At 56.3% G+C, this 15633-nt stretch overlaps 2 protein-coding genes across 3 annotated transcripts; one reads left to right on the forward strand and one right to left on the reverse strand.

Moving 5' to 3' along the window:
* Nucleotides 1–40: 40 nt before the first annotated feature.
* Nucleotides 41–9278, forward strand: UBE2Z (ubiquitin conjugating enzyme E2 Z). Its single transcript, XM_065699124.1, has 7 exons — nucleotides 41–466; nucleotides 2075–2147; nucleotides 3816–4003; nucleotides 5796–5907; nucleotides 6476–6588; nucleotides 7100–7190; nucleotides 8261–9278. The coding sequence occupies exons 1-7, from the start codon at nucleotides 144–146 to the stop codon at nucleotides 8429–8431; spliced, it is 1071 nt and encodes a 356-aa protein (XP_065555196.1). The 5' UTR covers nucleotides 41–143; the 3' UTR covers nucleotides 8432–9278.
* Nucleotides 9279–10903: 1625 nt separating this feature from the next.
* On the reverse strand, nucleotides 10904–15168 carry SNF8 (SNF8 subunit of ESCRT-II). 2 transcript variants are annotated; one of them, XM_065699126.1, is made up of 8 exons: nucleotides 15081–15168; nucleotides 14132–14182; nucleotides 13602–13740; nucleotides 13192–13296; nucleotides 12491–12563; nucleotides 11787–11928; nucleotides 11557–11631; nucleotides 10904–11153 (listed from the first exon to the last, which is right to left on the reverse strand). In XM_065699126.1, the coding sequence occupies exons 1-8, from the start codon at nucleotides 15132–15134 to the stop codon at nucleotides 11016–11018; spliced, it is 777 nt and encodes a 258-aa protein (XP_065555198.1). In that variant the 5' UTR covers nucleotides 15135–15168; the 3' UTR covers nucleotides 10904–11015. The 2 variants fall into 2 exon arrangements, with proteins under 2 accessions (XP_065555198.1, XP_065555199.1); XM_065699127.1 differs by lacking the exon at nucleotides 14132–14182.
* Between the last annotated feature and the right edge of the window lie 465 nt (nucleotides 15169–15633).

A 15633-nucleotide genomic window follows, 5' to 3' on the forward strand; every position in this document is an offset into this window, starting at 1 on the left:
TGATGGCGAGGGGCGGGGTGTGACGGGGGTGGCGCCGCTCTGGCCGGCGGTCGCTGGTGGAGGCGCGCGGCGGGCGCCGCTCTGGCCGGCGGACTCGGTGGTGCGGAGTCCCGGAAGCGGCGCTCGCCGAGGCCGGGCGCGGAATGGCGGAGAGTCCGGCGGCCGAGGAGGCGGCCCCGGCCCCGGCCCCGGCCGCGGTGCTGCCGGCGGGGAGCGGCGGGGCCTCGGCCGGCGGCGCGGGCGGCCCCGGTGTCTTCATTCCCGCCGAGCTGTGGGCGGCGGCGGGGTTCGGCGCTGCCTCAGCGGGCGCTGTCGCCGCTCCGGCGAGCGGCGGGGCCCCCATCGCGGCGGCGGCGGCGGCCGCGGGGGCCGCGCTCCTCACGCACTCCGCCTTCTGGGACCCTACGGTTAGCGGCGACTGGGACAGCGAGCGGCCCAGCGCGGCCTGCCTGCTGCGGATCAAGCGGTGAGAGCCGGGCCCCGGGGCTGCTGGTACGGCCGGGGGGGGCACACACACACACGGTGGGCTCACCCCCGGCACCCTCCCGGCGGTAACTGCCCACTGGGCCTCACCGGCCCCGCACCGGGGGCCTCGGGGAGCCGGGGCCAGGCCCCGGTCTCTGCCGTTATCCCGCGGCTCTCCGGGGGCAGCTCCCGTTCGGTGGAGCCGCAGGATGCGCCTTGCCCCGGGAGCCGGCTGAGGATGGAGCCTCGCACCTCGCCCTGCCCGGAGCCCGCAGCCGGGGGCTCCTCCTCCTTCCCTGCCCGCTGCTGGGGGGGGCGCTGGGCGGCAGAGCCCGGGGCACGGCTCCGGTCCTGCCTCCGGGGTCAGCTCGGAGGCGCTGTTGCGGGGGGGGGAGCTCCCCAGTCCCTGTGGACACGAGGTGTTTGTGCTAAACCTGCCCTTAGCAGCGCTCCTGCCTGCGGGCCCACCCCTTTGGCTGCCCTGCCTTTGCTTGGGTGGTTAAACCTGGTGCGCCGGGAGCCGCTGCTAGAGCAAGCAGCACAGAGCCATAGAAGAGCTGGGGCTGGAAAGGACCTGAAGAGCACCCAGTTCCAACCCCTGCCGTGGGCAGGGGCACCTCCCACTAAACCAGGTCACCCAAGGCTGTGTTCAACCTGGCCTTGAACACAGCCAGGGATTGTTGAAACGCTGGCGCGGGTTCAACGAGTCCTTCCTCTTCCTTTGGAGCAAGGATCCCTGCCTCCAGGCTCCTGCTCATCCTTGTTCTGGAGCTTGTATAACGCCTTCCATAGGCAGCAGCGGGCAGTGGGGGGGTTTCCAATGCGAACACCCTGTAACGGTGGCAGGATGGGGAGGCTTCCCCCTTGCTCTCACCTGGAAACCTTTCCAAGCTCTGGTTGCTTCCCAAATGGGAAGGTCGAGTGGGAGGTTGTTCCGGAGCTCAGTGGAGCTCTGATTGTGGGGGGGATGATGCGGGTGATGAAGGTGATGGGTGATTGTGAACGGCGCAGAGCTGTAGGGGATTCATTGTTCTTCATTCACTTGGTCTGAGTCCCTCGAGGGACAAGGCCGTGGGGATGAAGCTCTGTGTGTGTGCACGTGCATCCAAACTGCTCCTGAGCCCACTGTCACATTGAACCCCTGCTTCTCAGAGCAGGAGCATCTCAAAGGCTGTTGAACCATGGCGTGTTTGGGGACACCAAATGACAGGGGTTAGGAAAGTGGTCCTGTAAAGAGAGGGAAAGCAAAGGGAGGGAAAGGTCTTCCTTTAACCAAGAAACCTCCCCTCGGAGCACTGCTTTAGGGGAGGTTACGGGTGAGGTGTGTGCTGAGCTGAACAGGAGGCAGCCGTTAGTCAGCCTGGTGCCTCCCACCTTGTTCCATTGGAATGCTGCTTGTGCTCGGGACATTCCTCAACTCGCTTTGAGGGGCTACTCGAGGAAGCTCAACCAGAAACCAGGCAGAGGCCAAAGAGCAATTCCTGCCTCTCTGCAGGTTTCCATCTTCAGAGTGCATCCCTTTGCATCCCTGCCATCCAGAACGTTCAGGGCCTCAGGGGCTGATGAAGGCCAAGGGAGATCTTGCCTAACTCCTGTTTCCTTTCTTCAGGGATATCATGTCCATTTACAAGGAGCCGCCCCCGGGGATGTTTGTTGTGCCTGATCCCCAGGACATGACCAAGGTAAGAGAAGATTTGGAGCTGGTTCAGCTTTGCCCTTCTCTGTCCGTTGCTGCTGATGCCTGCTCTAAGGGGTTGCCCGCATGGAGTGTTCCCTTAATGTGATGAGAGGAGTCAGGGTGAGTCTCACAGGAGCATGATGAGGCTCCGGTCTTCCTGGTGACACTGGAATGGGCTGGATTTAAAATGGGAGGAGGCTCTCAAGGAAACTGTGGAGAGATCCCATCACAGGGACCTGAGGAGCTTCCACAGATAGAGCCAGCTCTGCTTTAGTGGCCCTGTGAACCAGTGGGGTGCTGCTCCAGCTCGTTTCATCCTACTGATGCTATAAAACAAGTCAATAGAGCAGCTCAAGGAAAAGGGAGCTCCGTGGAAAGCTCTTGGCCATGGGGGCTTCTTAGAGAAGCTGGGAATGAGAAGCATCCACCAGCACCAGGCAGTGCTGGAGCATCCCTGACCTGCCTGGGGAGATGTTGAACTGTGCGAGCTGGCAGCGATGGGCCCTGTCCTGCTGGGGTCCCATGGGTACCAGGTCTGCCCTGGGCAGCCTCTCCCATTGCAGAGCTGCTCTCCAGGGACACACGCCTGGCTCTGGCCTCTCCTGCCCTGCTTCTTCCCTTCCTGGCTCTCGGCCTTTTCCAGGAGTGTGAATTCCCAGTTATTCCAGCAGCGAGTAGGGGGGCAGAGGTTGCTCGAACGGTGTTCCTGATCCCGAGTATCTCTTGGCTGGTGCTGCCGCTTCTCCAGGCAGTGTCGCCTGCTCTGGCTGTGCCAGTTGTGTGCATGGTGGGGGGGTGGGGGTGGCTTTGCTTTTCCTCTGCTACACACAAAGGGTTCCTCCAAATTCCTGCCATGGAAGCGCCTGCCTGACTTGGGGCCCTTTGGGTTTGGAGGCAGCACCAAGGGAGCGTCTGTGCAGAGCCAGCTCCTCCTTACGCTGCCTTCCCTCCCAGTGTGCAGCTGGATGTGCCAAAGCGGCCTTCAGCAGAGGGGTGGGTTTGTAGGACACCGGCCCTGGGGCTTCCAGCTGAAACCCTGGTGAGGTGGGAGCATCATGGAAGGAGGCTGCTTGGATCACCTGGGGAAGAAGCTCCCTTCATAGCCTGAAGGGAGTCGAGAGTTCCTGCTGTGCAATTGGGATCTCTGAGGGTAATTAGCATGGAGAGAATAGGGTCTTAATTTTGGATCCTGGCAGAGGAAATGCACTGATTGGCTTCAAGAAGACCAAATGAATGTGAGACCGTCAAATTGAGGAATGCTGTCGAATGCTGTCGTTTTGGCAGGAATTCGGGGCGGGGGGCAGGGATGTTTTACCTCTATTCTGACCCGAGTGAAATTCCTTTTCCTGCAATCTTGAAGCACCTGGACTGGGATTCAGGCTGGTTTGGACAGTCTGGAATCAGCTCCTGTGGCCTCTGGCCAAGCCTCCCCATTGGAAACCTGCTTTGCACATGGAGCGCGGCAGAGGGGAGGGAAGCGCGCAGCAGCGGGAGGAGAAGGGGAGCAGAGGGAAGGAGGGAGGGGGAAGCGTGGCCTGTGCTCGTGGAAGATGCTGCCTCCCTCCGTGCTGCCGCCGGGGTGGAGGTTTCTTGCCTTCGCTTGCCTTTGTGGAGGATTGGATGGTGCTGCACAGTGTTGAAGTGGTGCGCAAGACGGGCTTTTGTTTTCCAGATTCATGCATTGATCACAGGCCCATTTGACACGCCTTATGAAGGGGGTTTCTTCTTGTTCCTGTTTCGCTGTCCTCCAGATTATCCCATCCACCCACCAAGGGTCAAACTGATGACAACGGGAAATAACACAGTGAGGTTTAACCCCAACTTCTACCGCAATGGGAAAGTCTGCCTGAGTATTCTAGGGTAAGAGGCGCCTTTGGCTGTTTTGATGGGAAGGCAGGAGGTGGCTGCGGGCTCTGCTCTGCCTCGCGCATCCTTCTCAGCGCGTCGTGCCCTTATCTCGCCCCAGATGCGTGCTCGGATGCACCTTTCTGCTTCTGTGGAGCTGTGCGCGGAATCGGAGCTGTGGAGCAGCACCGATCCCTTTACTGAGTTTTAATTGGTCTTTAAAAGCACTTGAGAAGGGAGCAGGGGAAGCACAAAGCTCAGGGGATGCTGCTGCTTTCCTCCTGCTTCCCCTGGCAAAGCCTCGGACCAGGCACTGCTTTTGCGCTTTGCAGCCCGGTCTTTAACGCTGGTTGAAGGAAGGGTTTTGTGGGTTTAATTTCCTCTCTCTGTGTGGGTTTAAAAGAAAGAAATAAATAGAATTAAAAGCCAAAAACTTCCTTGAGAGCCATTTGACTGCTCTGGGCTTCCACCTACACGGAGTATGTGGGGCTGAGCAGTGGGTGTAATGATTTACAAGCAGGGCTCCCATGCTGCCTGTTCAAACAGGCTCCACTGCTGCCAGGGCTGGTTATTCACCTGCTCAAGTTCTAAACACGGACTGAACGGCTCTTACAGCTCTGGCAGAGGATCCCTGGCTGTGGTGGGGGGTTCCCAACCCCAGCCAGGAGAGCAAGGCTTTAGGTGAGCCTCTGGACTGGTGCAGCTGGGCTGTGCCTGGTTCCTTCTGCTGCAGAGAGGTAGGAACAGCAGCCGGGTGAGGAATGGGCAGTGATGGCTTCACTTGCTCTAAGGTGGTTCTAAGACTGCCTTTGCTGGGATGATTTCAGCAGGGCCTGGGCAGGTACCACTTACACCAGAGCCTGAGTAGCTGAAACCATCAGGTGATAGATGCCGGTTGAGAGCTGCATGGTGCTGGGAAACATCTTCCTCAGTGGAGGAGGCTTCCTGATCCAGTGAGCTGGATGCCAGTGCCTGCAGGGCACTGAGATGTGTAGGGCACACGTGTATCTTGGGGGTCTGAATGCTCCCCCACAGGCTGCCTTCTTGCTCATGCAGTTGTAGCACCCCCAGCATGGAAGCTGAGTTATTGAAGAGTGAACAAAGAGCCTCAGCCTTAGCAGGAATGGGAAACACAGAGGGCACTGCGAATGAAAGGATTTAGGAGGATCCTATGTGGGTCAGCACATCCTTGTTCAGCTCACAGGGAGACAGGTCTGTATCTGGAACTAGGATATTAAGGGCAAGCAGAAGAGCAGCTTTTTCTGCTTATGCTGTTCTGTGCCAAGGAGTTTTGCTACCCTGTGTGTATGCAGCGGGCACCTTATTCCTATAGCAGAGCATCCATGAGTGCTTTTGATGGGTGCCCTTGTGCTGTTTGTTACAGACGCCACAAGTGGGTGTCTTCTGAGTCTGAAAATGAGATCTCAGTGCTGGAAAGTTGGTGGGTTTGACTCCTGGGAGTGTTGCTCCAGGCTGCTGGGTCAGATGATAGCCGCACGTTCCCTGTGGAATGCTTGCAAATACTGCCTTTCCTCGTGTGTGATGCAGTGGAGTGGGGTTCTGCAGCCCCTCCTGCCTCACTCAGGCTAAAGTACTCCTTTAGCTGAGAGAATAAATCACTTGGACCCTGAAAACCTCCTCCATGCCCAGTGCTTTCTCTATCTGTAGCAGCTCTTTCTCTTCCTGTCGCATTCCTGTGAGGGCCAGCCCTGGTTTCCCAAGCTTTCTGCTCTGTGGTGGTTGGAGGGATGGTGCTTACAGAGCCAGGCCTGCCTCCTTAATGCTGCTTTTCTGTTTTGATGCCCAGCACTTGGACCGGGCCTGCCTGGAGCCCAGCGCAGTGCATCTCCTCAGTCCTCATCTCCATCCAGTCTCTGATGACTGAGAACCCCTATCACAACGAGCCCGGCTTTGAGCAGGTGAGAGTGGGAGGCAGCTCAGCCCTGGGTTTGCAGCTCCTGGGCTCTTCCCCCCTGCACCTTGCCTGGCGGGGGGGGGGTGGCAAATCCCAGTCTGGGAATGGGGACAAAAATAGGTTATGTTGCTTGGCTCTTCTCCAGCTTGCTCTGCCTCCAGTCAGAGCTTGAGGGGGAGTTGGAAGGCAGCTCTGAACCAGAGGCTGCTTGGCTCTCCTCTGTGCAAGGTAACTGAAGAACATGAGGCATCCGAGAAGTTGCCGGGGAGATGGGAGGGCTCTTCCTTCCCCTGCTACATGACTCCTGAAATGGCTTCCATGGGCTGTCATGCAGGCACCACACTGCTCAGCTTTCCATGCTCTCCAGCATCTTGGAAACAGGCAGGTTTCTGGGCTGCCTCCATCAGTTGACCCCTGGAGATGTATAAAATCTTGCCAGCTTTTCACTTGCAGTGTAAATGAGCATACACAGAGCAAAACCATTGTGGGTTCATGTAGTGGGGAGATTCATCGGGGGGGATGAAGGAGGCGTTGCTGTTGTGCGGACTCACCGGCCCGAATTCTGCTTCCAGGAGAGGCACCCCGGGGACAGCAAGAACTACAACGAGTGCATTCGGCACGAGACCATCCGAGTAGCAGTGTGTGACATGCTGGAGGGAAAGTGTCCCTGTCCTGAGCCACTACGGTATGGAAGAGAGGCATGGAGGGAGCATGAGACAGTGGGTGTAGGAAGCAGGATAAACTTCCCTGGGATTCCTGGGATCCTGAGAGTTGCTTCTGGGAAGAGCAAGTCTTGAACTCTGCCTGGTCCAGCCAAGGGTCATGGCTGCATCTGTGTGGTACCCAGGGGCTGAGCACTGACAAAGGCCGTGTCACTGGGTACAATGGCTGCATCCTCCCATTTGTGTTGAGGAATGAATGTGCCTTGTCTTACGGAGGGGGAAAAGCCCCCTCAGAGGGAGGGGAGCGCAGCTGCTGGGGGAGCACGTGCAGCATCTCTTCAGTGCAGTGCTGCTGTGGTTCATTTCACCCTGTGTCCTGCCTCGCCGGACCCTGGTAGTTGGCTGGGACACCCTGTGTGGGTGTCCATGCTGACTGCATAAACTGCAGTTCAGTGGGGTGGGGTGGCCCTGGATGATGTGACTGTTGGAACCCTGTCATTTTGTGGTGATTGTTTGCTCTCTCCTTGCATCCAGGGGTGTGATGGAGAAATCCTTCATGGAATACTACGACTTCTATGAAGGGGTGTGTAAAGAGAGACTTTATCTCCAAGGACAGACAATGCAGGTGAGTGGCAGATGATTTCCTTGTTGATAACACGCTGCCTTAGGTAAGGCTGTGTACTTAGAGGCAAAGAACAATGTGGAGTACCTGGGTTTTTTCTGTGAAATGCCTGTTCCAACTTTGACCATGAACCTGAGACCCGAGGCGTTCCTGTGGGCATCCCCAGGCTCACAGTACGCGTGCAGTGTTTCCAAGGCTGAGTGCTGGACCTCAGAGCCCCTCCAGGCAGGCAGGTTCTTCTTTCAGCAGTGGAACCAGGACGTGCAGTTTGCTTTCATGTGCATTTGGTGTTAAGCAGGGAGGGCACGTGTAGGTTATCCAGTGCCGGTGGCTCCTGAACAACACTGCAGTACTTTCCTCTTGGTAGCTGGTAGTTTCTCATCTTCTGAGGTTTCTTTGCCCATGCAGCAGATAGGAACATTTCTCTGATGCTTCTTGTTCTGTCAGGTACCATTGCAAGTGGCTGACTGAGTTAAAGCTACTAGAGGAGGAAAGAGGTGGAGGAACAGTGACAACACGGCAGACACATGTAGACAGGTTGAATACAGGAGCTTGTTGCTGCAGGAAAGTAGACTTTATAGATTGCCAAGCTATTTGCATGTGAACAGACGTGTCTCCCTCCCTCATCCGCCACCTCTTGTCTGACTCATTGAGAAAATCCACTTGCAAGAAAGGCTGGAGGTGGTTGATTTAATGCTCTCGTGTCTCGGAGCCCTTTTTTCCTGTCAGTGCCATCCCTGGCTGTAATTCAGAAGTGGAAAGCACTCCCAAAGCAGGAGAGTTCATGTCTGGAGTGAGAAGTTTCCATAAGGAAGGTGTGTGCCTGCCGTACAGCTGCGTACGGTACTGATCTAAATGCCACGCGGTGACGTTTGGTGACATTAGAGGGTTGTCAGGTGTGGCCCACTCTTGTTTCCTCTTCATGGAGCTGGGGCTCGGTTGCTTTCTCTGGGGTTTAGGAAGATGATGGTGGTGTGCTCGGCTCCCAGGGGTGATGAGGGGTTTCTCCTCTCTGCCTCTTGCAGGAAGGATGCTGCTCCATGTTAACGGGCTTCTCTCTGCTTTTCTTCCAGGACCCTTTTGGTGAGAAACGAGGCCACTTTGACTATCAGTCCCTATTGGTGCGTTTGCAAGGAATTCGGCAGAAGGTGCACGAGAAACACCAGCAGGAGAACACAGAAATAGACTCTGAGAGCAGCTCCTCCGAGACAGAGACAGACACTCAGGGCTGCCCTAAAGCTTAGGGCTGCGGTAACGGTGGAGAGGCCAAGCCATGGGGATGTTCTGTCTTCACACTCGAGAGTACCCCTGACAGACTTGACAACCAAACCAAGGCCAGAGCGGAGAAAACTGTGGGGTATCTTCAGTCTCCTTTTACTGCTCTGGTGGAGAACGCTCAATGAGAAGACTTCACGCTAGACAAAGCCAAGCTTGTGACAGGCTACTTGTAAAGGTACTTACTATGCTAGGAAGCCAGAGCATGTGGCATCAGGTTCTTTTTTGGAAACACCTCCATTGGTTGTTTAATTCTTCTTCTTCTTAGTTTTTTTGCTCTCCATTTGATTAAAGAATGAGATCCAGACTGCAAATCCTCTTTACAGCTTTTCTGTTCCTAGACAGTGAGCCCTTCCCTGGGGCCGTGCTGACCGTGGAGCGGGAGCTGTGGGAGTGCTTTGATGAGGCCAGGGTATGCCAGGCCCCTGTTGTGCAGGTTGGGAGCCTCTCTGCTCTGTGGAGCCCAGCCACCTGATGTCTTTCTCCTAGACACTGTTCTAGACAGACCAAAGATAAAGAGCAGTGGTGGAATGTGGGCTCCTTTCTGAAAGCTTTACTCAAGCCCTGGGTGACTTCATCCACTGAGACTTCAGGTGCAGAGGGGCGGATGGAAAGTGGAAACTGCAAGAATCCATCTATCGAGTGCAGGTGTGTTCATCCTGGTGTTTTGGGGAAGGGAGGGTGAGGAAATCATTGCTCAGAAATGGGAGGAGCACTTAAGAAGTCCAGTTTGTGTATTGCTTTCGAAGGTGTTGATTTGCATTTAGCACTCTGTAGAGATGCTGTGTCCTTCACTGGAGTACTCTGCTTCCCACCTCTAGTCAGTGTCACGGTTTATTTTCCTCCCTTCTTCCTCCTGCCACCACTGCCCTGCTGCTACTTTGATCCAGGCTAGGCTAAGGGGCAATTCCAGCCAGGGAAGCCGCTTTGTCAGAGGCCTATGCCTTGTTACCAACAAATCCCTTTGCCAAACCTGGCCGAGTTGAGCCCTTCAGTGTATTTGACCATTTTAAACAGCAGCTTTTTACCATGAGCAAAGGCCACCTTCTTGGAGGGTGTCTGCTGGCTGCAAGTGCCATTACGTCAAAGGCGTATTCCTTGCGTGGAGGTGAAATGTCCTTTGCTCCAGGTAGAGGAGCCTGGTGACCGTGGATTGGAGCTCCATCTACTTCTCATTTGGTTGTTAAGGATTCATTTGATGGGAGCTTTGATAGAAAGCTAAGCACAAAGTTGCACATTGTCCCGGACCCTCTCCCGCTCTCCTTAAACACCTTCCCACCAGCTGGGCCCTGTTTCAGACTCCTGATGGTGGTGGGAGAACCTCCAGTGGTCATCTTTGGTCTAAAAGCAGTGCAGAAAGAGGGTCCCAAAGACCCCCGTTGTGTTCTCTACAGAGAGGCAATGCCCCACGTGCCACTGACTTCTCAGTCTCTGGTTTCTATAACCCTTGCAGAACTCGGAAGCCTGCACACCGCTGCTTCCGCAGCGCTGAGAGGTGGCAACATTCCTGAATCCCTCAGGTGCCGCTTAACAACTTGGGAATCTTTATTTCCCTTTAGCAAGCAAACTCCCCTGGGTCATTGGCTTGATTTAGACTGAAACCCTGTCTTCTGCTGAGGGAAGGCTGAGCTTCCACAGGGCTCACTCAACCCATCCACCAGATGAGAGTACACAGAGCGGTGTGCACCTCCAAATGAGGTCCCAGGGAGGCAGCGGGGTGTCCCGAGAGCCATGCGCTACTTCCCTGCCTCTAATCCCATTGTAAATGCCACCTTGTTTTTCACCATTCAGTAGCATTGTGGGTAGAGCTGTGGCTCTGCTGCCTTCCCAAGGCAGAGCTGGTCCTCAAATCTGTTTGTGATGCATGTGGCGTTACCATCCACCGATACAACGAGACAAGAAAATGCCTTATCGTGGACACTATTCACATAACTAGCATGTGGCTGTAAAAGAGAAGTATTAGTTTTATAGCTCTGATGTTGTCTGTCCTACCATTTCTGAATGTTTCCATTTCAAAGTGACAATCCTCAACTGACTGCTTTAGGCAGAGATGTTTTAGCGACAGATTTTTAGACCTAATTGAGTTGAAAATATATGCACAAGAGTCACTCTAAGATACCTGTTTATATACTATTGTACATAAGATCTTTTTTTTTTTTTTTTGGTGCAATAAAGTTTGTTTTGGCAGAATCTAGCCTGTGGTATTCCTTAGTGGAACAACTCCTTGAGAGAGAGGACTACAGAGCAGCTCCTCAGCATCACTGCTGCCTCCCAAGAGTCTTTACCCAGGGTCCCACTTGTGTTCTCCCAGACTGCAGTTGCCAGAAGCAGCTTAGATAACCTTCCTCTTGCTGTGGCAGTCGGTTGCCTGTGATGGTGAGTGGCACTTCCACCCACAATGAGGAGGAAACGCAGAGGTAAGCAAGTGTGAATGCGTCCTATGAAGCTTTTCAAGTCAGACACCTTTATTTCAAGTCCACTGTCCCTGTGTTGCAGGTGATATGCAAACAACCCCACAAGAAGAACTACAGGCAGGCACAGAACACGGAGCAGTCAAGGTATTGCCTCCTTGGCTTCCTCTGGAGTGATTTCCTGAGAGTACAGCTCCGTAAAGAGAGCAGGCAGCCAGTACTGAGGTTCTCCTGCTGCCTGTGTGTCCAGCCAGGCCATTCCTTCCTTCAGCAAGTGTTCCTATACAGAGAGAGCAGAAACTGGGGGTGAAACTCAACCAAATGGGTGAAAAGCTATTCACAATGGAGGCCTGACCCCGCGTTTACTTCTAGGGTAAAGGAGAGTGTAGGATGTGGGCTCCAGTAAGCAGTTCAGACATCCAGCCATGGCCACTGTGCGTATTCCTGCAGGACATGAGCTAATGAGCCAGGGTTTAATGGAGTGAAGCCACAGGAATCTCTGCAGCTTCTGAGGCTCTGCTCTCCTCAGTGTATGCTTATGCTGGGTGTAGTCTGCGTTGGCTCCACCACCCAGCTTTGGACCCCCTGTGCATTCCATGGTAACACAGCCCCAGGCTGTGTCTGCTGTGGAGCAGTCCCTCCACCCTGACACTGAGCTCCGCGGTGCACAAGCCCATACCTACCAGCACTTGCTTTGCACGTTCCATCTCCCACTTCAGGCTGGACCTGATCTCACTGACCGTTACATAGCCCTTCTTCTGAAATGAGAGGGGAAAACACCGTGGGGTTATAGTCAAGACAAGTCTGTAGTTCAGAAGAGTGGGGGCTCTTTTGCCCCCAGCCCTGCTCTACAGTTCCCTGGCAATAAGGTTCTTTCAAGGAGGTTGTATTTTAAAGCCTCGTGGCTCAGTACCTCTGCGAGCTGCAAGACGACCGTGTGATCCATGTTCAGTTCAGCTGGCACCGACTGGACCAGATATGTTCCACCAACAGGGATAATCCCAAAGCCACTCCCCAAGACCTTCAGTTTCTTGATTGCACGGAGGAGATCATCCCTGAGAAGCAGAGGTCAGTGCAAGGCTCTAAAGCAGGAGCCTCTCTCAAATACACACTACGTTCTGTAAATGGGGAAGACTTGACGTGCAGAAGCTCTGAGCAGTAAGAGCTCCCTGGAACTTGCTGCAGTTTCAGCTAATTCGGATAAAGCCATTTAGAAGGAAGTTTGTGTATCTGTGCCTCCCTTCAGAAGTGCAGACTCATATTAGGCACACTCGTAGCACCCGAGCTGCAAGTGCTAAACTTCAGCCTCAGTTGGTGATCATGGTGAGCTGTGTCCTGTCTGCTCCTTAATGATGGGTGTCAGTCCCTTCCTTACAGACTGGCAGCAAGAGCTGGGTTTGCAGTGAGCCAATTGTCCCCAGCTCAAGCCAAGAGTCCTTTGGGCCTTAGGGCTCCCAGAGGAAACACGCTGCTGCTTTCTGCACTGGTTAAGTCATTCAAAGTGGCTCCAGTTCAGACTCCAATTAACAGCAGCACCTTTGAGTGCTGCTGGAATCAAGTCGCCCCCTTTTCATCCCAAATGCCACCTGAATCCCCTTCCCTGCAGTACACACTCACTGGCTGACATCCTGAGCAAACTTCCCCCTTCCCTTCAGCACTTGCTGATGAAGTTCTTCCAGTGTTATCAGACCTAGGAGTCAACAGAAAGGGAGAGGAAAGGGTTAGTGCACAGCATCAAACCACTCCAGCAAGAGCAGTCAAGGGTCCTTTGTGTGCTTGCACTGGCTCACCCCTGCTTTCCATTCTACATGGGGCTGTTCATTGTTCCCAGCATCAAGTGCTGGGTGAGATAAGCCTTGAGTCACTTCTGTTCCCAGAACTAACATGCAGCAGTTGCTGTTGCCTTCTCCCACAGATGTATCAGACTCGGGTTTCAGCTGCCTTTGCTGTAGCCCATTCCTGGTCTCCAACTGCCCTTTTGGATTGAAGAACATCTACTATCTTTTAATTAGGCACTTAGCCCTGGTATTCCAGCTCTTCTGGACACTGCTGTGATTCTTAAGAGAGAATCTTAATGCCAGGCTCGAAGCAGTAACTCACCAGCTTCGTACTCTTCAAGCCTGTCATTGACCCCTGCTTCTTACACAAAATCCTGTGAGTTATGGTTTGGTGCCTGAACAGGGCAGAGCTGGTTGACTGCTGTAGGAACCAATGAAGCTGGCTGATGGCTGTAGCTGTAACAAGGCCTTCTGGGGCCAACAAAGGCAAAACTGCCATCTCAGGATCTCCTTGAAACCAGACAAGAGTGGGGTCCTCACCTCCATTCCTGTGCTTCAGAGCCAAGCAAACTTCAATGATCTGCACACCCAGCTCATAGTAAAAGTCTCCAACTCCCAGCATCTCGGACCAGAATCCTTTACCAGCTGTGAGACAAGAAAGGGGGAAACCATCCTTCCTTAGTGCTGTGAAGCGGGCTGCTCACAAGCCTTGCTGCCAGGACTCAGAGCTGTTAGTGAAGAGCCTCTGTTCTGGTTATCCCCATGTGTCTTCCCCCACCCCTTTAAGTAACCAGCACCCAAAGGTGCATCCCATCAAACCACAAGCCCCAGGAATCAAAACACCTTCCTCAGGGGCACCTTTCCCCAGCTTCACTGTGAGCTCTTTGCACCACGAGAACAGCGAGGCACATCCGTGAGCGTTAACCCCGGTGCCGGTGCCTGCTCCTCACATGCCAAAGGATCCACTCCGATGGTTGCACACATATCCTGGAACTGGACCCGGAACTCGGGGTTTTTCCGGATCTCTTGCTTGTGTTTGCTGGCAAACTCCTCCAGGTTGGTCTTGAACATGTCCAGCTGCTTCGACATCTGAAAGGGAACCGCAGGGAAGGGTTTCTGGCTTCACGCTCGTTTCACACAGTTCTTCCGTCGGCCCCCACCAGGCACTAAGGGAGGCCTCAAGAGACGCGTCTCTGATGCGCTCCCTACCCAGTGCTGACGGCCTCAGAGGAAGGAACCAAGATAAAAGTCACCGGATGGAACCAGAGCTCTCCACACGCACACTTTACACACTGAACACAAAGCAGCACCAGAGCACAGTGGAGACAAGGCCAGGGCTCTGCTGAACGGGAGCGCGGCTCCGAAGAGGGGAGGAACAGCCCCCAGGCCCCACCGTTGCCCATGCTGCTCATGGAGAATGCGCCGGGTGCCGAGCAGGGGGGCAATGAAGGTCCCGCTGCCAGGGCAAGGGGATCCCCACCTGGGCCAGTTGGTCTTCGGCCAGGACCGTCCCTCGCTCCTTGTACTTCGCCTGCAGGAGGAAAGCGGGAGGATGGAGCTGGTGCGGACGGACCCAGGGACCAGACCCGGAGGCCGGGTGTCCTGGGTTCGGCAGCAGCAGTCATTTTTCTCCTTAGCAGCCGGTGCAGTGCTGTGGTTTCGTTTTTTGGCCTGGGCACAGCGCTGATAACGCCGATGTTTTTCGTTGCTGCTCAAATGTTTGGTCTGGCCAAGGACTCTGTGAGCCTCCTGCTCTGCCAGGGAGGAGGGGAGGCCGGGAGGAAGCAGAGACAGGACCCCTGACCCACACTGACCAAAGAGGTATCCACACCACAGCACGGCATGGCCAGGAGGTAACGGGGGTGACCCGGAAGGGCTGGGGCACTGCAGGGTTGGACGAGGTACGGGTCGGTGCTCGGCTGGGGGGCGTGGGGCGAGCTATGGGTCGGCTGGTGCTGAGGTGCTGTATTCTTGTTATGTCCTTTGTCGTTACTACCGTTGGTGGAGCAGCGGTTTGTGTTACACCTCAGTTACTGAACTGCCCTCACCTCAGCCCGAGGGAGCTGCGTGCCCTCCGATTCTGCTCTCGGTCCCTCCGGGAGCAGGGGGAGGGCGAGAAAGGGAGGAGGGGAGGGAGGGACCGAGCCCTGCGGCTGGGTTCGGACCTCGACACGGGGGAGGTGACCCGAGGAGCCGTGGCTGCGCCCGCCCTGGCAGCGCTCAGGGCCGGGCCGGGCCGGACACGGGGGCTCGGCCGCCTCGGCTCCGCGCTGCCAGCGCCCGGGGCAGCGGGCCCGGAGCGGGGCGGGGCGGGCCCGGCTCCCCGCGGAGCCCGGCAGCTGCCCCCGAGCCCGGCCCGGGGGGGCCCGGGGGGTCCCGGTCCCTGCCCCTCCCCCCTCCCGTACCCTGCCCCTCCCCCCGCCCCTCACCTCCGCGAGCTTCTTCTTGGCGATGGCGCCCGCGCCCACCCCCCGCCGGTGCATCCCGCTCCCGCTGCCCGTCGCGCTGCGTCTGACGTCATCTCCTCGCGACGGGCGGTGCCGACGCACGGCAGCCACACCCTCGCCCCCCCCCCCCCCCCCCCCCCGCCATCCTCCTCCTGCGCACCCATGGGTGCTGCCGTCGGGTAACAGGGACCCCCCCCCCCCGCCCCGGTATCCGTGCCCCGGGGGCACTGCGGGGCTCGGGCTGAAGGGGTTGGGGGGGGTTAGGGGGCAGGGGGGGTTATGAGGGGAGAGAGGCCTTGTTTGGGGGGGCCCCTGTGTGGTGCGGGGTGCCCCGAGGGGCGCAGCCCTCACTGGAGGGGATTCAGCCGCCCCACAGGGGCATGGCCCTCACTGAGGGGGTTTCACCCCCCCCCCTTGGTGGGGGTCACCCCCAAAGGGAGCCAGGGCCCTGTGTGTGGGGCTGGAGCCCCTCCATACGGGGGGGGAGGCGGGAGGGGAACGCCGCGGGCAGGATGCCCCGGTGCTGGCGCTGCGG

The sequence above is a fragment of the Lathamus discolor genome, chromosome 20, assembly GCF_037157495.1.
Source record: "Lathamus discolor isolate bLatDis1 chromosome 20, bLatDis1.hap1, whole genome shotgun sequence".
Classification (NCBI taxonomy): domain Eukaryota; kingdom Metazoa; phylum Chordata; class Aves; order Psittaciformes; family Psittacidae; genus Lathamus; species Lathamus discolor.